Raw genomic sequence first — 24,407 nt, forward strand, 5'->3', positions numbered from 1 at the left:
AATCAGAAATCTAATAAATCAAATAAGAAATTACCATAACAAGGTATTACTTTTATCAATCTGGAAGCAACTGTCTGTGTAAAAAAAAATGTGTCTGTATTTTGTATTTTGGTACAAAAATCACGCCTGATCAGTAACTCTGAAACATTTCCGTTGTTCTGCTGGTTTTCAAATTTTTGAGTCAAAACTCTGAATTATTATTCAACTGTATGATGAATGGAGATTGAAACACACTACCTACTGAAACATTCAAACAACCAGTGTGCTATGCTGTTGAAAAGCTCTCCCACGATTGAAAATATACATAAACCACTTGATACGTTTACAAGATGGTAATCTCAATTTTTAATCTGCATATTTTTGCTAGAATAGGAAAGCAAAGTTGGAAAACTAACCGGGCATTGAATGCAAATTTCAGTACTTAGAAATCAATTTTCTGCATGTAATGATCATCCTGGCCGTGCAATCCCTAATCAGACTACGGTTTGTTTTTGTTTTTTAAATAAAGCAGAAGCAGATTGAACTGGATATCCAGAGCTCTCCAGAGATTATACTCATTCTAACAAAGAGAACAATAGCAGATGAATATCTGCTGAGCACAAAATATGCTAACCGTCTTTGTGTGAAGTCCTGCTTGATGATGGTTGCTTGGTAACACCGGGGACAACCACAGTGTGCCCTTCGAGATGTCGTTCAAAATAACAACTGCAGTGCAACTCACACTTTAAAGCTCTTCAGGTGGGAAGCCTGCTAGTCTTTGATTTCCACTAGATCACGTTATGTAGGAAGACAGTTCAGTCTTTGGCATATCGTTTGGCTTGTACATTTTACTGAAGAAGTGCAGCTATGATTGAGAGCACATTTTATAAATGTCTCTAATATAAATGTTTAATGCATCATTTCAATAGTGTTAGAGGTTTCAACAGCACTTGAGAGAGATCTAGTAACATGTTCGTTTGGCTTGTACATTTATTTTTAGCTGCTTGGAAATGGAAACAGTGCATTACTAGAGAAAGAATTGGTATGGTCATGTTTGAGATAAGTGCATTTTATTTTCAGGTGTGATTCCTCATTAGAAACAACATATTTTGGCCGGATTCTGCAGATATTTGCCTCTGAACTGATCTAGTGCTTCATGTCTATGGTATGTTTATGAACTTAATGCCTTTATTTCTCCTTATTAAATCTGAAAGAGTTGTGCCTGATGATCACTGTTAGGTTCACTACGAGGATGCTGTTTTTTTTAACCCAGAAATCTCCGGACGCTCCAAACAAACCGGAGACAGCTGCCAAATTTCTGTTTTCTGAAATGCTCTGGCAAGACATTTTATAATGGCATTTTTCCAAGTGACAGGAGCAGTTAGTAGATTGCTAACACATGCTCCAGATTAACCTACATAATAAGTCATGTCATTGATAAAGTGCTTTAAAAGGCATTAAACGATGTGTGCTTCTATTTTATATAGACATACTGGTTCATTTTACCGTGCCATTACATGCAAACTCGTCATGTAACCTTCTTGCTGATTCTGAATCTTGGGCAGTGGGTGTGATTTCCTGCTGTGCCTTAATCTCTGCATTTAACTAGCACCTTTATTTGCCAGATGCCTAAAATACTGCAAATATTTGAAGCAGCTCAGTATTTTTGCTCAAATGGTACACAAATTGCATACAGGTTGGCAGGAGAAGAAGGACGATCCCATAATATTGCTGGGGAGGAATTTGCACTCAAACAATGTGCTTTATCAACTTGAGTATCAAATGAGTAAACAACACAGTGGAGCGGGAAACAAAAAAACTAATATGTTGAGGTGGATAGTGGGTTTGAATTTAGGCTCCTTTTGTGCGTTTATGGGGGCTAAAGTTGGGAGCCTATAAAATGTCCTTTGAATTTCAGGCTGGTGATGTTAATGGAGACGGTCCAGGTTTAACAGATGAGGTCAGGCCCTACTGAGGTTGTTTGTGTGTGAATGATTGTGTACATTAAATGGCTGTATATGCAATATACATTTGCCCGAGTGAAAGTACAGTATGTGTGCGTAATGCATTTTAAAGTGGAGCTCTAGGTATTTGTACACAGGTGCACAGAATGGATGCTTATGTGCGCGTATGTACGTATTCTACTTATAAAGTTGATTTTGTCCTCATCGGCCCTTGCTGTAGCCCGGATAGAACTGGTCAAGCAGCACCTGAAGCGTCACGTTTTGGGTCATCACGTAGTCTTGGCCCAGGTCATGACGGCAGGCGGGGCAGGTGTAGACCTGTGCTCGGAACGACCGCTGTAGACAAGTCTGAGGAGAGAGGACGGCAGGAACAATTCAAATATACATTTAAGAACAGGGGTTTTGAGATGTGGTAGTTACAAATACATCCAGTCTGCACGCACCTTGCAAACATTGTGTGTGCAGATAGTGGTGATGGGTTGGAAAGCCAGCTCCTGGCAGCACACACACATAAAGATCTGCTCCATCTTCCTCAGGAAATTCTATACATTTGCAAAGACAGAAAAACAGTTAATAAGGAAGGGGTCAAAAGCAAGGTAATACACACAGAAAAAACAAATTGCAACAGTAACAAGAACCTTTAGAACTGGCATTTTTGCTTTCATGTTTCCTGCCAACTTTAGTTTGCAGTTTAGATGCAGAGCGAAAAATCTGCAATGACACTCCGTTCTTGTTAGATGCTGATATGGTTCTGACTCCTCAGAATGACTGCTAACAACACACTTTCTGCCAATACAACGTAGCTACAGACCAAGTTTGTTTATTTCCCTCGATCTGCCCTTTTATGTTTAGCTTAATGTGATTTGGGTTGGAATTTAAGATCTGACGACTAAAGGGAATCATTCTATTTCCATGGTCAGAGTGTACTGGGATTCCTACCGGTCCCTCTTTAAGGTGTCCCATGGCTTCATCCCAGAGTTTCTTGTTAGCTGTGTCCTCCCGGATCAACTGCTTCTGCTGCTCTGACAGCTGGAAAGTCTCCTCTATCTTCACCTTTTTAGTGAGAGGCTCTGCAGCTGGTGATGATTCTGGTAAAAATCCACAAATAAGTTTGAGAAATACTGACATTTTTGGAGAATAAAAAGCAAGATTAAAATAAAGTCTAAAATAGTGCATTCTTGTGGTAAAGATGTTGATGTCATCTTAAAAGAAGTGCTACTGTTCACGATGTTCTCACCTGTACTCTTCCCACAACACCATGTCTGACCTGCTTTGAGATTCTCTTGTAAAATCACCCACCAATTTCTCTGGTTGTCTTCTTCTCTCCATTACTCTGTGGCTCCTCTTCATCCGTACTGGCAATTGGCTTCCCGTACTCCTCATCGTCGTCATTCTCTTCTTTCTCCTTGATCTTGCGTCTCCGTGGTCTCCCCCTCCCGGGATAGTGCTTACTGCGGCCACCACGACCAGGTCTGGCACAGGCCTCCTTCTTTGTTTTGTTGGCCATGGCTGACAAGTAGCCGGGCGGGTACTGCAGACAAGTGCTACTTAGTAAATATGTGAAAAACATACTAGATGCAGAATGTTTACAATACTTAATGAGAAGTTTAAATCAAAGAGACACATAGGTGGATATCTGTAGTGCACAACCAAATGCACTCGCAGTCTCACCTGAACAGCAAGGCCCAGTTTTGTGATCCTCTCCAATCCTTCAGGTGTCCAAGGTGCTGGTTCCAGATCATCCCGTCTCAACAGGTACCGCCACACCAGGTAACCACACTTTCCAATCTCTGGCCAGTATTTTACCACCTACAATTTGCATATAAACCAGTATAACATTAAATACTGTGCTTTCATGCTTTCCCATATTTCCTACTTGTCTCAATGACATTGGCCTGCCCCAGCCCATATCTATTTCTATATGAGGTGGCTCTACTTGAGGTTAGCAGACCTCTTTAAAACTTTAGAAAAACAAGTTTATGTGAGCTTGTACCTTGTAAATACCATCGTAGCGGTTTCCCTCCTCAGGAGCGTATTTGCTGATGCGTCGACCTTTAGAACTGCGCACAACTCTCACTGGCTTTCCTGCCCGCCAGTTCCTGGACTCTGCCCCGTCTTTGTCGTTCAGCGGTGCATCGCAGTTTAAAGCCAACGCCCTGCAGGAGTCAGGATCAAAGAGTTATACTCAAGACACAATGATGTTTGAGTCTGACTAAGGATAAAGGGATGGTAATAAATGATATGTTAATGATTGATTATATTAAGTTCACCCCTCAAGCTTATCTATCTTTAAAATCAAACAGTAAACAGACATCTGTGTTCTTTTTATTCATCTTTAAGGGTTATACCTGTTCATGTGTGTCAGGGTCTGGTCAAAAGAGTGCTCTCCAATCCGTTTGTTGCCTGAGAGGTCACGACCCCCGCTGCCTGTGTAGGTGAACTCATCCCCCCGATCCTACAGAAAAGACATGTTAGACATAATAGGTGATCAGAAAATCCTCTAATGCATACACGACTAAAGAGTAAAGCAACAAATGCTCTCCACTTAATAGATATCTAAAAACATTTGGTTAAACCCACCACTTCATCCTCAAAGCCACCAGCCAGCACCAGCGAATAGGAGCCATCGTTACTGCGCCCATGGATACCACCAACATGCGGCCTGTGAACGCCTGCCTCACTCACCTGGAGAGAGAGAGAGAGAGAGAGAGAAAAAAATGAAAGAGAGACATTGATGATATGTGCAGTGATTTACAGATACAAAATTACAAAAAGTTAAGCATTATGATCCTTAATCTCATATTATAAAGTCAATAAGAAGAGACATGGTAGACCGCTCAATTTTCCTCAGATTTTAAATCAATTATCAAAAGTAAACCCACTTCATTTATGATGCACTGTAAAAATGACTGACCTGAACTCTGAATTTCCAGGTGGTCCCAACAGGAACACCAGGTATGGGTCCATAATGGTTTGAAGGAACAATTGTGCACTCCTTAGTACGCCCCACACAGGCCATACCCTGGAATTACATCAAGAAAAACAACAAAGAATGTTAACTGCGTGCATAGAAATAGAAGTTTTACCAAAAATCATCAGATTTTAATAGTGAGAAGACTAAGAAAGGTTTTTTATTTAAAGGGTTATCAAATTGCAATAATGTGAAAAGCATGGATAAATGCTGTGTGAGTCACAGAACTTTAATGTGCCCCAACACACAAGCCAGCCTGTTTTCAATTAGTCCACAGAGAAAGAGAGCATTCTAGTAAAGAAACAAGTTATTTTCCGTTGGCAGTTCCAGGAAAGTGGCTAAGTCATGCTTAATGGCATTGTTCATATTACACCAGGGAGACAGCCAGGCCAGGATAGGAAGGAGCCACACAATATCTCAAAGTGTTGCCATGAGAAGACTCCAAGGAGATTGTGAGAAAAAAATGTTTAACAGTACGCTTCAAACAGACGCTTTTACAGAACGATCTCAAAGTCATCGGTCCCCCACGATTCCATTTCTGCCCCAGCAGCCAGCATGGGATCATTTAAGTGTTGCCGTGTGAAAAATATAAAAGTGATTTTAGCTTGATTAGTGATATGACTCAACCTACATTACCAAAATCCTGTCTGGAAGTCAAACTAGATTTCAAGTATTGCTGACTGGATCAAAAATCTCTGATCTTATAGTTTGATTTTAGAGAAAAAGTGTTTTGGGGGCTTAGGCAATATTAATAACTCTTCACAAGGAGAACAGAAACCAAAGCACAGATAAGATGACTTTCTTCATTACTTTGCTACACAAGGTATTGAACGCATAAAAGATACACTGAACAACAAACCTGTTTGCAGGAAGTGAAAGGGATGAAATGATGCAGGAATAATGCGCTGAATGAATGCTAATTACAGAGTGGCTCACCCCAAGTGCTGAATACTCAAATACCCATTCAGTACTGAAAAATGCTGGCCCACTGAATACATTGGAAAGTGACAGTTTCATATGCAAATGTAGCTTTGTAGTTATGTCTTGTGATTATTCTCAGCAGTTTGGTGATGATGTAATACATTTTTGAAAATTGCTTGCAGCAAGTGTTGCAGGGTACATCTGATGGTGGAAAATCCTTCTGTCTCTGTGGAGCATGTGCATACTTTTGCCCAATAAGGGAGGTGCATGTTCTTTGTACCTTCTACACAATTCCAGGAGAAATCACAGGCCTTCCCTAAGATTAAGTGTGTGCGTGCGTGTGTGTGTGAGTGTGTGTTAGTGCGTGTGTACCCTCTCCAGTCTCACCTTTCCCCAGTCCCTTTGACTCTCAGTTGTCGCCGAAGGCATCTTGGCTTTTTTCTTGCTGGCTTTGAGCTTTTCGCCTGCCTTCACAACCTCACTGGTGTCGTTCTTACAGGTGGGACAGTACCTGGCAGAATGAGAGGCAGTCGTGTGTGTGAGTAAGAGTGTTTGATAAAAGCAGCAACAAGGCCCCAAACTAGCCAGAAAGCAAAGACTGTGACATCTTTCAATGCCCTTAAAGGTCCTCTATTATGCAAAATGCACTTTTTGATGTCTTTTATACATAAATGTGTCCCCGGTGTGTAAGGAGACTCACAAAGTGTCAGAAAATACAACCCTCTCTCTTTTCCTCCTTACCCACATCTCTAAAAACGGGGGTACAAACGAGCTGATCCAGATTTGCTGCCGTTATGATGTCATAACCGAAATGTGGGCCGGCTTTACATTGAACTCCTGCCAACGTCCCGCCCACATGACACGTCCCAACCTATCATCCCCCATATACAGTCGCGAGCTGAATCCCCTCCGCAGCACCTCAGTGTGTCTGTGTGTTCAGCAGGATGTCTGCAGGAGGGACTTAGAGTTGTTGTATATATAATACATATAATGTCTCTGTTCTAGAGGTAAACACTGAGAAGTGTTTCAGAAATAATGCTTGATGTGGTTTTGACAATAATATGGCGTTTAATCACGGCAGCGTTTAGCTGAGATTCTACCAGTAGAAAACTCTCTTCAGACAGAGAGCTGCATGCGTGGCCAGCTTCAGGTCAGCTCAAATTTAAAGCGACACTCACAGAATCAGCACTTCAGGAACAGGGCTTAAATAGAGGGTTATGAGGCATGCTACAATGGGTGATCTGTTTGGTATTTTGAGCAAAACACAACTTGTATAGATATTGCCCTACAATATACTGTTCAAATATAGGATAATAGGAGACCTTTTAAGAGAGATGTTGCAACAACTACATTTTTTTTATTCAATGAATATCACAAAGCTGGCGCCAGAGGCGGTTGACCAATAATGTTGGTCGATTTAATGTTTAACTTTTTGCGGCCATTGAGTAATGCATGACACATACGAGGTGTTAAGCATGACAAGGATCCCTTCTCTGGTAACTGCTAAAATATAAAAACATATTCTCACCCTCATCTCTGCTGCATTAGACAAACTCACACCTGCATTATGTAATTATTTTAAATTGATTATAACCTCAATCACCACTTAATTATTGCCTAAATGCACTTCAGCATGTACTGACCACCATTAATCAGCGTTGTTAAATTGATTGGGAAGTGGCGGATGTTGTGGCTAATTGCTGAGCTACGCTCTCTCTCACCAGTCCTCGTCATCTGGGATGGTGGACAGCGGCGGGTTGAGGCAGTAGATGTGGAACGCCATGTTGCACTCGTCACACAGCAGCTGCATGTGAGCATCCTGCTTCCCGCCGCACACACAGCAGGAGCAGAAGCGACACTCGGCCTCAGGGTCAGCCTTGCAGTGCTTACACTCTGGCCCGCTCTTCCCTGGAGGAGGAAACATTCATACACACATGCACGCACACATGTTTATTCTTTTGCTGTGGTCACGGACATGTTTTGGCAACAACTTCACTGTGTGTTTGCAGATGTGTGTGCAGTCTGTTGCCTACGTTTAAATTGTCCATCTGAAGCTGAGAGGGCAGGAGCTCCTGGTCTCTCCAACTGGTAGATTTCATCAAGAAAGTGAACTTTACAATCCCCGATTATATCTCCAGGACCCCTATGTAGGCCAAAAAAATAAGAGGATGGGAGAGAAAGCACAAGAAAATAAAACCAGAAAGGAAGATAAAAAGATGCTTTACTGAGCAGGTTACAGATTAAAAGAGCATCTTGATGAGCAAAAAAAAGAATCATTGGCAAAGCAGATGTTCTCATAAAGAAAAGAAAAAAGCAGCTATCCCCATACCCTCCCACCTAGGAAGGAAGATCCTCACCCCAGGAGGATCTTGACTCGAAGCTCTTTGTTGGTGCGGGAGGGTTGGTTAAGGGCCTGAACCTCGGCATCAAACCAGAAGCCCCTCTCCTCTGGCGTCTCCATGTTGTAGTTGACCATCACCCGCATGCCCACCTGCAGCTGGTCCCACCGCAGCAGGGTCCTGGCACGGGGCCGAACATCCACCGGCCGTATCTCTACCACACCGTTCTCTGGATAGCTGGATAAAGACAAGGGGATAAGGAAAGGTTCTTAAGGAGCGAGACATCTGCCTGCTGTCATCACATTGATGTTCACACTCCTGTCTTATCTATTCCAGTTAGTCAGAGGTAAATGGTTACAGACACTTTCCTTTCCTTTCAAAGATCAGATTTCTGATTAAATGTAATGTGCACTTCATGAAAGTCACATTCTTTGATTACAAGACTTCACTACTTATACATTAGCTACATTCGCCATGGAAAGGGTTGAACTACTATTGAGTTTTATACTTAATGGATTCAAGGCTTGGAAGAGTTCACCCTTCAATAAACAATTCTCAGCAGAAAGCAACTATTCAGTACAGTGTTTGGTAAAAAATATGAATCTGAATAGAAAGTATTTGCAAGTTCAATGCATTAAGAGAATCACAATCTGTCCAGTTGATAAGCAATGCAAGCCTTTGTGCAGGAACATGCAAGTCTATGCAAGTCTGCGGAGACCTACCCAAGCCTCTACAGGCAAACACTGTTATGCATTTGGACTTTTCACAGAAAGCCATTTGCTGATTATAGGAATAAATCAATGATTAAGGACATTTAAAAAAAAAAGCTAATTATACATAAATTATTTTACGATGCTTTTTTTCAATGAAAACCTCTTCTTATATTCTGTAGATTTCAATTGGCTCTACATACTATAAAAGGCACTTCCGCACAACAGCATCCTGACTGGGGTTTTGGAGCAAAGAATTATAAAGGGTATTCTCTGCAATTTCCTCGCTCTACCTCCCTGTAAATATAAACAGGATATAAACAAACTACAGCAGCCTTACAACCATAGTGAATTTACTAGTCAAACAGTCTTTTAACCAGTCTTTTAAAAGTTATAGACAGGAATCAGTCGCCAGCACGCTTCACATTCTTTTGCTGAATTGCAAATGTTCAGGATATGTCGTATATAGGATATGTATTTTAAGGGACAGAACACAGCACTGCATTATATTCAGGAATATTGTTTCTGCTCACTATGCAAATGAGAAAACTCCTGCCTGGGATGACCAGGCCTGAGTTTCCTACATTCTGGTTATGAGTGAGGAAAGATGTGAGGTGACTGAAGATGACCAACAGCGGAAACAAATAGGTAGTAATGATGAAGAAAACATGTGCATAGATGTTTACCAAACCTTTCTAAAAGGGCTACATACATCGATATAATCAACAGTATTTTGTAAGGGTTTTACCCAACACTAGAATCTGACTTGTTTAGGAAATGTACAATATTTAGCAGGATAAAAACCGCAGGCCTAACAATGCATTTATGTTTCATATGTTGTTAAAACCCCAACATGATGTTTTTATACCTTGGTGTTGGCACAGATTAAACAAAAGAGTGAGCTTAAAAAAAGGTGCTAGTAAACAGATTTTGCTGCATTTGTTCAAAGTTAACTTTTTACCCCTTGTTCTCGTCTTTGTGCTATGCTACACTAACTAGCTTTATGTTTCGCATAGTCATTAAAATTTGCAGTCTTATATCAAAGAATCAACAATCAAATACACTATTGTGTGTTGTTTTTTTAAAACTGCGATAAGGTTTTTTGTTTTAACGCCCATAAAGATAACTAAAAATGTTTCTTCTTTGCCATAAGTCTGAAAAGTATTCTTGTGTGGCAAACTTGGAGCTGTGGAATCTGAGGTTAATCGTGCTGGTTTCCTGCCTGCCAATCATCATTAACTGTTAGGATCAGGCCTGACTCACAGATGAATTAACAGCTTGCCTGCCTGCCAATAACTGGAATTATGCTTACATGTGTACAATGTGTAGGCAGTGAAGTTTTACTGCACAACAGCCTGCACACTCAGGGCCGCTTACACAGTGGGAGGTGGAAGGGGAAGTTGAGAAACGTGTGCATGAACAAGCAATGCAACTGTGTTTTTCAGGGAAAGTTGAGTCTAAACGTGGTACTCTGGGAGTCTGAACTGATGAAAAAAATGAATGAATTAAAATTCCAGACATCTAAAATGTTATTCAGTCCAAAAATGCCCTACTTAAGCTTTACTTTCTAACTAACAAGACCATGCTGAAGGTTTTAAGCCATTGTAAATCGACAGGAGAGGTCCTACAGAGGCAGACTGTAAGAGTAGCGCACAGCTAGAGTTCTCCCAGGAAGAGGAGGCCGGGGCACAGTGTGGGGATTTCCTTTTTAGGCCCAAGGGATTACTGCAGTTTTGGGTTTAGGGTAAGGGGGGTGAATACAAGCAACACAAACGCACACAGACACACACCAATATGAACATGTGAACACACACACACACACACACACACACACACACACACACACACACACACACACACACACACACACACACACACACACACACACACACACACACACACACACACACACACACACACACACACACACACACACACACACACACACACACACACACACACACACACACACACACACACACACACAGCAGAGCGGAATATCAACCTTGGAGGACAATGGGACTCAGCATGAACAGAAGGAGGACACGGAGCAACACAAGGGGAGCAGAAGTACCCGAGTTTAAGACCACACAAGCTCACACTGTCTGTACTGTTGCACACTGGCCCTACTCCATCAACTAGGAATAACATAAAATATCAATTTGCAAATGGAAACATCTTACATTCTTCTTTTTAAACCCAATACAGTGTTTTCCTCATTTAAAATGCTAGTGATTGCACCTACAGATACCAAACAAGCAAAATAAGAATCTGTGCTGTAAGTCTGCTGTAATAAAGTCGAACATTTTAGGTATCACGGTTAAATCCCCACACAGGAGTTAGCACAGTGGATGAACCCAGAGCCAGGTGTGAAGAGTAAATGTCCCTTCAGTCGTGGGGAGAAAGAGGATAGATTTTCAGGCTTAGAGGAGGTAAACCAGAAACCAAGTCACGTCATTGGTTCTACAGAGAATGTAGAAACCTTTATAATCAGTAATGAAATTGAGACAACATGAATGATGACTACAGACGAGCTCTTACAGTTTTTCTGTTATGAACCCATCATTAGGGTTTTGTGTGCTTAGCCGAGGTCCCTGTAAGGAGGGAGAAAGGCGGCGGAGAAAATGAGAAATCCTCAATTTGCTGATAAGCTGCCGAGCTAGAAATGCTCTGACACTAAACAAGCTGAATATAATTGCTTCAACAGTAGTGAGGGAGAGTGACTGCAGACTCTCTCAACCTTGGCTTTGTTAGTAATTGAGGGCAAAATGTGAGGCTGTGATTCTTTCATAAATATATATCTTAATTATGTGAATGTAAGGATGAGACATTTTCAAGTTAAGTCATGAGAAAGAGAGGAAAACACAACTTCAGGTATTAAAAAGAGCCACTTTGGTGATTTTAAACCTGAATCCTATTATCCTAATGTGGCATTTCCACTTCTTACCTCACGTTGCCGTATATATAATGAGGGATAACACTACAGGTTGACAAAAATGGGATTATTGAAGCTCATACAGATATAAAACTGTGACGGTGAAAACAGTCACAGTTTAATAAAGTCTAATAAAGAGTCTGATGATGTATATTTATAAAGTTGGACTAAAGATGTTTATGTAAGGCATGTTGTTACACAGCTGTTACATGTGATAGCGGGGAACGCACAGGTGTTACTAATAACATTTTACGAAGGGTGAGCAATCATGCAAGTCTATTAATAACACCTGTGCAATCTCAACTGTGACAGGTAAAAATGTGAAAAAGGCCTATAAAGCACCATGACAAAGATTACACAAGTAAACATGACCCTATTCCAAAATGCATAATATCTGCTCACACCAATATAACTGTATAATGCAACCCAACAGTCAAACAATAACTGTGTAGAAATGGTGATGGAGAGTGGGCGAGTGAGAAAGAGAAAACTAATATGAAACTGAAATTACACTTAATTTCATCCTCATTTCAACATCGCTTACTTAATTGGAATCGTAGCAAAAAATACTCTGAGAAAGGCACTCTGATATCAGCCGCGTTCAAACAACTGCCAGATGCTGCTGGTAAGATCTCTTCCACTGCTACGTTGATCCTGGAAAATTAGCAGACAGAGCCCATTTAAGAAGAACTTAAGCCTCTATTTTTTAAAAAAAAGCTTCCCAAATCACTAATATAACTTTAAATAGCTACATATGAGACATTATTAAAAAAAACAATCTGGATTTCTCACAAAGTGCAGTGATAAGGATGGCAAAAACCCAGTTTCCAATAGCAGCTTTCTGACTTGCTATTGTAAAAGCTCATGGGTTACAAAGAACATTTACAAAGGCTCTATTATATTCAGAGGTCTAAGTAAACCAGGACAGTGTTACAGTTAGCCATGAACAACACGGAGACCAAAGAAACAAAATGGAATTATGTTATTACTTTCACTATGTATACGGGGGCTTTTTCACAGACTTGTACAATTGACCTCCATTTTGCCAAAAGGCTACAATGCTGCTGTAGATTCTGCAAGCTCGTCTGGGACAAATCCTCTTGTCTAGTGGTTGCACTAAGGTTGAGTCAGGAGGGCAATATATATATATATAAAATAGTGTACGACATATCGTGTGGCTTAGGCATGTACTTTTCCCTTGATTTATCAGGCCAAAATCTGCCACGAGTTCAGAATAGTGCTCAATCTTTAACTTGACAAACTCTGCTTAAACCTGAATAAATTATTACATTTTAGTCAAATTATGTAAGAGGATGTACTGTATTTATTTACTAGATATTACATTTGTAGTTTTTTTTTCTTCTTCTGGCACCTCTGTCAAATTAACTGGCTTAAGACACCACCAGATGCTAATTGCCATTACATATTACAAATGTAATGGTCCACCAGAAAGTAGAGAATCTTAAACATGTGTTGAGCTCAACCAGGAAACCATATCTGAAAGTCTTGTTATGCACACACACACACACACACACACACACACACACACACACACACACACACACACACACACACACACACACACACACACACACACACACACACACACACACACACACACACACACACACACACACACACACACACACACACACACACACACACACACACACACACACACACACACACACACACACACACACACACACACACACACACCTTTATTTCCTGGTGGCAGCAGAGGGTAGGTTGTCCCTACATATCCCTTTGATGTTGCGGCTCATTACATTCTGTTAAAAACAGAGTTCATTTTGTAGGGCTGGTTTTCATTTCTATGCAGGCAGGTGTTTAATGGGGGAGTATGTGTGCCTACGTGGGAAGGCGGAGCGATCATTCCCACCCTCCACTTTTCCCTGGCAAACAAACATGTCGGGAGAAATCTGGAATGCCTCTCAGGACAGAATACTAAGCATTTAGTAAAATGCAAACGAGTATATTTGACCAACCGCCAGACAAACGGAAATGTGAGAATTTAGATCTATTGCAGTTGTTGCTGCGGCTTCTCAGCAGCACACAAAACCGGGGTTGCATTTGTGGCTCATTTGGTGAAAATGCAAATCACATACGAGAGTGACATCCTGGGTTTAAAACTAGCGTGGGCCCTTTGTTGTCATTTGTGTCTCACTCTCGCTACGTTCCCTGCCTCTCTGCCTCTGACTGTCAGCTATCAAATAAAGCAAATGAGGAATATGAGGCGAAAACAATAATCTGAGTAAACAAACCAACAGATAAATAATCAACACCTCTGAATTTAAATAAATAGGGGCACACAAATGGTGTGTACTACTGCATTTTCCCAGCAGAAACACTGTCCTGTTGCAAATGATGAAAAAAAGAAAAGCCAAATAGCAGGGATTTGGAAGATTGCAGAACGTCAAATGGGAATGATGTCTGCCTCACAGAAAAACCCACATTTACTGCTCAACAGCCCTTGATGCCGTTTCTCTGGCATAATATCCCGTGACAGAAACACACAAACATACAAACTCACAGGCACACGCACTAGACGCAGTGAGGAGGCTATGTCTCACCGGTGGCATGTGCACAGCAATTACAGACAAAGCTGAAGGAGGCAAGCAAAGAAGTAATGCTCCTGAGAACTCGTGAGTTACCATGGAAACATCGGCTTCTGAATGAATTTGCTGGAAAAGCAGAGCGCAAGAGATAGAGTCCAAATTGTAGCATCAACTACCCAAACCCCCTCTTTCCATCCCCTGAACTGCCAGGGGAAAGCAGAGGCTGCAATTCCCGACGCACCAAACACCCATAACTGATGCACACCAATGGAACCATGCCACAAAACCATGCATGTAAAGAATTACGGTATCCTAATAGAGCCACAACACTGCAACATATCCCAATCCTTAACGGATTTTCATCATCTAGAATAATTTACCAGACCAAAATGCAGCAGCACTGACACTGTGCAGATGTCTGCTTTATAACAAAAATCTACGTTGCTATTTTATTCAAATCTGTGATGATGCGTTTGTTATCACAAAAACCAAAATCAGCTCAGGTGCAGCAGGAACAGAGCATTATGGGCCGTCACTTACTCGTCATATTTAATATGGTACATTACATCCTCTTCTCTCTCCTTGGTTTCTGAAGCTGCTGCAGAGTCTGTCTGAGAGGTGGAGGCTCCGTTACTCTCAGAGCTTAACGCAACAATATTCCTGTTACTGTCTGTGGTTTGGCCCTGGCCGTGGGCCTGTCCCTGCTCGGCCTCCAGCTTTCCATTAGTCCTTTTTGGGGGCCGGCCCACCTTGCCCTTGGTGGGCGTTATCTGTCCTTTGGGAGCCCGTGTCACGTTTTCGATGCAGGCCTCAAACCAGGCACCGATGCTGACGTCTCTGCAGTCCACCAGCTCGTAAATCTGAGGAGATACAAACACAAAAATAACACCTGGCCTCTTGATCTTCTCTGTCTGCTGTTTAAACAAACATGCCATGTTTCAACCCATTTGCTACAGGCCATTAAAACCAGCTTTACAGAGAGTATCAGATTTAAAGAAAATGTTTCCCTACCCCTGGGTAGGAAAACAACTTGTTAAAATACTGTGGGTATTAAAAGTTATGGGCAATTTGTAGTAAAAGCGACATGCAAAAAACATGTAACATTTATACTTTTAATAGCTCTCTGCATCACATTTCTTCTTCTGAAATAAATGTGACCCCTTGTATCGTTAAGCTATATGTTGCTTTGGGAAAACCACATCAAATATAGCAGATTGTGTGGTGAATGTTTAAAGACTGTGACCCTGATAGCCAGTGAACTTGCAGAATTTAAATCTCATCTACTTAGTTAGAGTATTGATCTCCCTGCATGCAGAATTGAACTTTTAGCATCCATCAAAAGAGTCCCACAAATTTAATTCTCAGACATGTGGGTCAGCCAGCCAGCAGAGCTCATAACACATTAGAGTAGACTCACCATCGCATTGGTTCTGACTGCAGTCTATTTAAAATCTGTAAATTGGTTAGTGACAGGGTTGTAAAGATCTGATTCTTATGCGTGGCTTGGCCTGTGCTTCTCTGGTAAAGTTAGCCACATGCTCGTGTGGCATGTCATTAGTCCTAATAAATTCAAGGCATTCAGGGTGAGACCGAGAGGTAAATAATGAGAATAAATATCTAAGCAGTCGGATGTGCTACAGCAAAAGACAGTGGGGAAAGAAATATAGGACTGCTCAGTAATTTAAAATAAAGAAATAACCACAAAGTACACGCGGGAGTATAAAAATGATTATGGTGTTGTTCCTTTGGTATTTTTGTTAAGCAAACCGCTGATAAATACAAAAAAGAAATCTATGAAGGCAGATTAAGATTGTTGTTGTTCAACTAAACATATACTTTTTGTAACATCTCATATATAAATTATGCGAACGATTTACAGAGTGGTTTTGGAGTTTTAAACCGCAGTGGAGCACAAGATAAATAAAAAGTGCCCAGCCCAAGAAACTCTGGCAATGATTTGCCCAAATGCTCTGTAATTTAGCTAAGAGTCAGGCCAGTATCACGTGCAGCTTTGCAAACACATTAGAAAAAATTAACCCTCTCATCCTCACCTTGTACACACCAATTCCTGGGTCCACTAGTGTGTTTCTGCTGGATGTGGGGGGCTGAGTGTCCCGTGCTGGACTGGGGGGCTTGAACCCATTTTTGGTACTGGCTGAGTTACCGGTAGCGCTGGTGTCCGGCTTGGTTTCATTAACAGTGCTGGGATTGACGCTGCTGCGTTCATTGTCTATATTGGGGGAGATTTCCATAGCAGCGGGGGAGCCGGGAGCTGGGGAGTTGTGGCTTTCTGACCTGCAGTCCGTCGGGGGGGCTGAACTACAGGCCACTCCGGAGGAGTCCTTGGTGGCGGGGCTGTCTGGAGGGTCAGTCTGCGAGCGAATCAGCAGCTGCACGATGTCATTCAGTCCCACGTTATAGTCAAACAGCGTCTGGCCATCTTCCATCTGAAAAGATAATACATTTAAAAGTCACTGACATGCTTGAATAGAGACAGCTTTACAGATGCTAAATTTCAGTCTTAAAATAGCTTGTTTTATTTCAAGTCAGTAAACACCATAAGTATTCAATATAATGTGTACACATATTTTTTTTAAATCCAATACATTTAAAAAGCTATGACTAAAAATGTTTTGTCCTTTATGAACAAAACATGATTCGACAAATTTTCTGAAAATGAGTTGTTGCAGCAGCATTACTTATATCTTAAGCTTGCCCAGGGATGTTTATGTGGACAATGACATAGATGTCCATGAAGACATATTTCATTAAATATTGTACCACAAATATTTCATAATAGGCATCTATGTGGTATGAAACGAACACCACTGTGCCACAGAGCGCCCTCAGACAAATACACTCTGCTGCTTGTCAAGGACAAACAAAGAACGAAAAAGACGGAAGACAACATTGAGGGAATACAATTAGGTGTTGTTACTGCACTCAACAGCATACAGAACACATCAAAATACACACACACGGCACTTTAAATACACCAGTGGTGGTTGAGGAAGACGCTAAGGAGTTTACAGCAAAAACATCTGCTCTCTGTCAACAAATGACCTGATGGTTTGCTATTAGCTATTAAATGTATTTATATACCTCTGAACTGGTTTTTGTTTTGTCTATAAAAGAGGTAAACAAGGTAAGCAAAATAATTTATTATGATTGGTAACCAGTTACTTGGCATTACTGATTCGCCACGTTTGTATTGGTGGACATATCCGATCTAAAAGACATGGATTGCAAACCGGCGCTCGACTCGCATAACTCCCACATCGCTTTTCAGCAAGAAGAAGAAAAAAAAGAAATAAAAGAAACGAATGCATGAATTAAAGTGATGGGAGATGTGGCTGGGGGGAAAGAAATGAACTGGGTTGCTATGACAACCAAAAGAGAGCACCCCCACCCCCATGAACCTGAATCATGTATACAATCTCTGTCGACACCAACCCACCGCCATCATCACCGCGACCCTTTTCAGGCAGCGCGGCGTGTATGGGCATCAGAAAATGGTTCTCTCGAAAAATTATCTCTGGAAGAAACGCTGAGGGCCCGTTAGAAACCCGTTTTTTTTTTACCACAACTAATCTACTGCTAAGTATACAGTACAGCTACTGCCTTAGGAATGGAGCTTATGGCAAGCAAGCCAACTCATTATAGACATCAGCTATTTATTTCAGCCCTCAACCCCACAAGCCCATTGTACTGGAGAGACGAGCATGGCCGCCACTCTTGCTCGCGCTACCCTTCTCCTCTTCGTTATTTGACAGCGAGCAGGAGAGCGGTCGGAGGCGTAGCAGGAGAGGGAGCCAGCGCAATGTCCCCATCCCTCCCTGTTTTTAATAGTCTCATGAAATTTAGATCAGAGGAGCAGTGGTGCAAACACAGTGATACACTGATTGCTATACTCACCTGTCTATCTGTTATTATAGGGTACTGTATCCCAGCATTTCTTTGTTTGTCCCCCTGCCTAAACTCGGTCTTTGATTTAGTCTCAGTAATTGTTTATCCTCCTCTGTGCTTTGCTTGCTGATACTGCATTAAGAAAATGAAGGCAAAAACACACAGACAATACGATTGTTGGAGCAGTAGGACCCCTTGCTTGTGAGAAGTACTTGGTACGCCGACAGATTTAAGTATTAGGAAAGATACGGTTGAATTTTATGCACCGCAGCAAACCTCACAATTGATATCTAAGCTGTAACCGCTTTCCACAGCACCTTCATTGTGCGATCAGCCTTTCACTGTGAGGTGCAACAGCCCTGACATCAGTAACCATCTGAAAAATCCTTCAAACAAATAACCGCCATCTAAACAGGCAAAGTCAGACATGTTTTTCCTATATTCACTGAGGCCAAGATCTCTTTGACAGAAATATTACCTTGTGACTCTCTTGAGCGTGTAGGACGAATAACATCATCAAGGACATTTTCTCCTACATCATAAATAATGCAGAATAATAAAGAAAACACATTCTGGTATCTATGTTATGTGATTGGGGAAATATGTGTCAGAGGGAGACTTTAGTTAACAGGCCCGGTCATAACAAAGCTTTAGACAAACAATAAATTACTCAATAAAACAATACAACACATCACAGTCGAAAATCCTTGGAATGGCAACGGTGTGTGTGTGTGCTTCTGTGTCTACGTATGTGTGTATAACATTGTTGAGTAAAAGAAAATGAACACCTCTCTGCTAGGATGATTTCTGTTTCGACGGGCAGTCTTTCAAATACTCATTTTAAAATTGTAAGAGGAACAAAGGTACAGAGTCAGAAAGAACGTCAATCAATGACAAGAGAAAAATGTGTGGCTGCATAGAGACTGCAAAAACACCTGGAAAATGTTCTCCTCGTTCTACCTATTCTATAAAAGCTAATATCAGTCATGAAACAAATGTGTTAACATTATAATAAAACTACACGCAATAATAACTATCACAGAGCAGAAACCGTGGGTGGGGTAAACCCCTTACTCCGACACGATTTCTTCTTCTCCGCCCACAGTCAGTCTTAGCGAAGAGCTGAGCAAAATAGGTCAGATTTCCAAAAACAATGACATGGGGTGTGTCTGTGCGCCTCCATTACCATGCGCTAATGTTCAGTCTTTTATCCCTCACTCTGCCCACAGTCATTCAATTTCACACCAACATTTTCCAGTGTTAATTAGCACATTTAACCGAAAGGTGACAAAGGTAGCTTGCTTGTTATTCGTTTGCTATGGTTTGATAACCTGATGTTAGTTCCTACTGTAGACTTTAACAACTGTGCAAATAATAAACATTTGGTCGATATTCACCTTGAAATGTTTTTCAAAATACATTCAAGGGCCCATGGGACCAATCTCCTACTGTATGACAAAGTAGATTTAATACTTACTTAAATCACAGTACTTCCACCTTATACATGATCAATGGGATTCTTTGTCATTAGTGAATTTAAAAAGCTATTTACTGTGAGCATAAACTTGCAATGTGATGTGAAAATGACCATGATAAAATGATAAGTTATACCAACATGTATAAATCTACATTATAAACATTACTAAGGTAAACAAGCCTTTTCATTATAATAAAATAGCATGTTGTATAATAAATGGTTTATTCACGATGCAAGTGTAGGCAACAGCAGTTTGCGTGTAGGACATTTGACCACCAGCAAGCTAGAGCTACTTCAAGAGTGAACTCAGCTATGAAAACATGTGGGAGTGTTAGAAAGCATGCAGTTGTACTCTAGATTTAGTGCCTCTCTTTGTCTTTGCTCTTTGTCCAGCCTATTTGTCGAAGAAGGGTGTGACTGTGTGTACATGCATGGCTGCAGCCAAATCCGCTTCCCCTGAAATTCTACCGCTTGGCAATGTCCAAAGAAAACCCATCAATCGAGGAGCTACAACATCAATGCATGTATAATCAAATTGTAACGATATATCTAGGTCACAGCAACTGTCTGCGCGAAAGGAGGCGAGCCAATAAAGCTTTCCTACAGCCCAACAATAGGCAACAACAAACAGTGGAGGAAAGCCCAATCATTTAAACGTGAAACATGTTGCTTCCTCGCTAGAAAAAAGTGACCAGCATCCTATTTGAAGCAAACAGACGCAATACAATCTGAGCTTTAAACCACTTAATGAACAGGAAAAGCCTTTTTTTTCATTAGTAAAGAAGTGCTCTGAAAAAGTGAATGAAGGGGTGTAGCAGAAAGGCTGCATGGACATTGGAAGGTGTGTGTGAGTCTGCCCGTGAACGTGAACGACAAGACACGTTGCTCCGTGTGAAACAGAGACATGAGGAGTTGACAGGCAAACTGCAAAACTAGTCAAAAAAACTAAAAACAAACACTGAGGCCAAGTTGTGCGGCTGCTGGCTCGAGACACTTCCGAGTCAAGGGCAAGCATGACTTTGAACCGGAGAGGCAGCATGAGCAGTGAGCTGGAGGGAAAAACAAGACGCCATTTTGGAAAAGAATTAGAGTTTTTCTGCTACAAGTCCAAATCCTAACATGCATGTAAGGGCACTAGCTAGCATACGCTGTGTGTCGCTGGCTCATTCCATGCCGTACTTAACATGTGGAAATCCCCTAATCAACCTTCCCAACTTTCTTTCCAGTGTAGCGAAGGAAGCAAAGGATTTACTAAACAGGCCTGGCCTTTGCAACCACAGCTCCAACAGAACACTAAACTCAAGCGGGACAGATAATTAGTTGCTAATAGAGCACATTTTTAAAAAATGAACTACATTGTGGCTTCTACTGTTCTACAATGTTGCTTGTTCACTGTGGTGTTTTTAACTTGCAAAAGGGTTCTGTTGAAGTAAATTGGTCATAACTGCCTGTATTGGAACTAGTTTATAACTAAAAAGGCTTCTGGGGGCACTCGTCCAAAAAAGACAATATTTCTGGTTTGCCAAGTGAACCATTGTTTGACAAAAAGCATGTGCTGTAGCCAACAGAGATAAATATGAACGCAATTTATGAATTACCATCTCTCAAACAGTTCATGAAGCACTTTCATTCTCTCCATCCTGCAGTTTATCCAGCTCACAAACAGAAAAGAAAATCAACCTAAGTGGCCTGTACAGAATTTAGAGTTCATTAATTACCCAACAGGAAGTAGGTTAGACAACTCGAAACATGCAGAAAGTCATTTGTAAGGGAATTGTTTGCCCTACATTTCTGCCTGGCACATATGAATGAAGGAGAGTGTGACTAAATGTAAACAATATGAGATCAACACACCATGTGGGCTGTTTGCTTCCTGGGGGCTTATCTGTCTCGCTGACTCATATTGTGTTATCAGTTTTGTAATGTTATTCTTAAATACTAAATAAATCACGGCACCAGTGTCCTATCAGCAGCGATCATCTCCTGCATATTACTGATAGTATACCAGCTGTTGAACACAACGTACACATTAGGATACAGTGTGTCTCCCTGTCTTTTACATATAGGCTAGATGTTTTATTATATTGACCTTATGTTCATATATTTGGAAAAAACAAGAAATTCTCTGAATAATATTGTAGGATGTCAAATCACATTCATGTTGAAACTGTGATGAATAACCAACAGTATTTTTTTTACAGAAATTTGGATTGATACATTTATAAGCAAAGACAATATCATACAAGGGTTGGGAGGGTGATTTGGACAAAATCAGTATTTTAATTAGTCTAATTACTGCAGCATTACAGTGATATCAAGTAGTTTAAATAATGTTTACCATTTACAACAGTATTAGAAAAAGTAGGTAAAAAGGGTTAATTTATGTCAACCCTGCTCTGTTCCAGAATAAATATTACCAGTATTTGTTCTTAAATGTCAAAGATCTCCTGCTGCGACAAAACATCTAAATCTATCACAGTTAAATCACAACGCCTTTAAGGAATGTTACATGATACAATTGTGTAGTGGAATAAAGTAATTGGAGACATAGGTTCAGTATACACTCATTTGTATAGTCTGTACTATTGATGCAATTACACAGGTATGTAATGTAGTAAACCCAAGCTACATTAAATTGTTGGTGGGGTGAGCATATATATCTAAAAATTGTTAACTATTTTTGCAGGATTGCCCTATTAATCATCATGACTGATCACATTAACATAATGGTTATAATTTGACATTTAGTGAATAATAACGCTTTGTAATACAAATGTATTTGGTACTAAAGCAAGCTTATTACGTCTGTACACTGAATAATGTTTTACAGGTGACAGCCTTGTCCGTCCTCACTGTACAGAATGCATATTGTAGTGACGCCAGGGTGTAAACACAACTACACTTGCCTTTGGATGTCAAGGCACGTGGAGCCACGAGTCCACTCCTCCCTCAAATTATCATTAACATCATCATAATACACTACATGCACGAGCCTCCTGGACCACTGAGTGCAGTTAAAAGCCACATGTTAACAATAAATTACAGATTTAGAGAGGATATTTTGAATCTGACACACGGATAAAAGCAAGTGGTGTGGTGTGGTGTGGTTGCTTGCACTGCACTAGCTTGTGTGTGCGATGTTCTCTTTTCTCTCGCGTCGCAATGTAAACAAACATGTCTACGGCAGTGAGACATTTGTTGCACGCACTGCAAACCCAAACAATTGAGTACAGTGTTATAATATGGCCATGCATCCATACTATGTTGATGTTTTTGTCAGGGGCTGGCACACCGCGTACCCCAGGCTCTTGCGCAAGAACTATTGGCGAATTCCTATCAAAACAGGAAGCTTGCATGGGTCCGAAACCCGCTACAACACCAGGGACCACTCACTCTTCACAAGCACCAAAACATCCAAAAGCAGACTGTTGCATGACGGGTTGAGACAGGAATTGTGTTTACCTGCTTTCCTCGGTAGAACAGGCGCTGCTGCTGTGGGTTTACACTGAAGATGTCCTGTATTTTCAAACGTAAAGACTCAATTTTGGTCAGTCTAGAAAGATCCTCAACGGTTCGCGTCTCCTTCCCGTCTATCGTGCGAACCTGGATCCACATTGTTGCACCGCCCTGTAACGCCTCAGATAAATAGTAGATAAAGCAGTATGTTGGATGCGAGTTTTGTTTTCAAGGCGTGAAGGGAGATAGAAAGGAAAGCGATCAGGGATCCATTGCGTTTTCCTCTGCAGAGGTAACGTCGGACTGGTTCGCGCAGTAGTCTCACATGAGGTCGCGGCGCCAAGCAAATCTCGCGAAACAACGTTTAAGCGATCACAGAGTGCAGTTAAAGGCACAGCTCTCCCTTTAATGTACACAAAGGGCAAGGTTTACAGTGCAGTGGTGGTTCTGAGAAAAGTATTATAACATATTTACCTGTCAACACGGTTAAAAAAATCATAAATTGAGCACTTATTTATTCCCAATTTATTCTAGATTGTATTTTTAAAACACTATTCTAACTGACAGTTACTTTGCTAATTTTCATAAAATATTAGCACATAAAATACATTGCTTAGTCTAATATATATAGGCCAAAATGTAATAATATAATATCGGGGGGCATTCTGCTGCACTTTTCATACTTTACTTTAGTTTTACTGCATAGCAAGGGACAAATTCATCTTTGATCCATGTATATCGCCTGAGATAATTAAGGTCCTTATCTAGACTTTGACACAGTCAGTGACATAGTCTTCAATACCTTAAAGGCCTCAAGATTAGCTACTGACCAGTGCACATATTTTTATTTTGAATACCATTATTCAAATAACAAAGCAGACACTAGTGACCCTGACGTGTTTGCTGACCTCTCAGAGTATGCCATTGGCCGATTTTGTCAGAAAATGAATCCAGAGTTGGATAAATATATTGTTTTACTTTAGGATTACCCACCTTAATCCTAAGAACATAAATATAAATGTAGGCTATAACTGCAGCTCATTAAGTTTGCTGCTGACAATAAATCCTTACATGCTATGCATCAAATGTTGTATTTCCTTGCCCTTTATGTTAATCAAAATCTTGGATTTCTATGTAACAATAAATACATGACGAATTGACATGACTCTGCCA

At 40.8% G+C, this 24,407-nt stretch overlaps 1 protein-coding gene across 1 annotated transcript; it reads right to left on the minus strand.

Moving 5' to 3' along the window:
* Window positions 1–1,027: 1,027 nt before the first annotated feature.
* LOC134868598 (E3 ubiquitin-protein ligase UHRF2-like) lies at window positions 1,028–23,558 on the minus strand. The gene is made up of 16 exons (XM_063889849.1): window positions 23,241–23,558; window positions 16,447–16,842; window positions 14,936–15,255; window positions 8,193–8,411; window positions 7,869–7,978; window positions 7,557–7,743; window positions 6,223–6,346; window positions 4,858–4,965; window positions 4,524–4,628; window positions 4,292–4,398; window positions 3,937–4,099; window positions 3,615–3,752; window positions 3,243–3,474; window positions 2,883–3,031; window positions 2,387–2,485; window positions 1,028–2,291 (listed from the first exon to the last, which is right to left on the minus strand). The coding sequence occupies exons 1-16, from the start codon at window positions 23,391–23,393 to the stop codon at window positions 2,145–2,147; spliced, it is 2,757 nt and encodes a 918-aa protein (XP_063745919.1). The 5' UTR covers window positions 23,394–23,558; the 3' UTR covers window positions 1,028–2,144.
* Between the last annotated feature and the right edge of the window lie 849 nt (window positions 23,559–24,407).

This window comes from Eleginops maclovinus, chromosome 8, assembly GCF_036324505.1.
Source record: "Eleginops maclovinus isolate JMC-PN-2008 ecotype Puerto Natales chromosome 8, JC_Emac_rtc_rv5, whole genome shotgun sequence".
Taxonomy (NCBI): Eukaryota; Metazoa; Chordata; class Actinopteri; order Perciformes; family Eleginopidae; genus Eleginops; species Eleginops maclovinus.

Bases quoted from the DNA above. Each gene is read 5' to 3' on its own strand.
- LOC134868598 (XM_063889849.1), bottom strand. From the start codon at position 23,393: ATGTGGATCCAGGTTCGCACGATAGACGGGAAGGAGACGCGAACCGTT. The intron at 4,100-4,291 runs GTATAACCCTTA...TGACTCCTGCAG, and splicing joins ACCCTGACACACATGAACAG to GGCGTTGGCTTTAAACTGCG. The intron at 2,292-2,386 runs GTGCGTGCAGAC...CTCTCTCCTCAG, and splicing joins GCACACACAATGTTTGCAAG to ACTTGTCTACAGCGGTCGTT.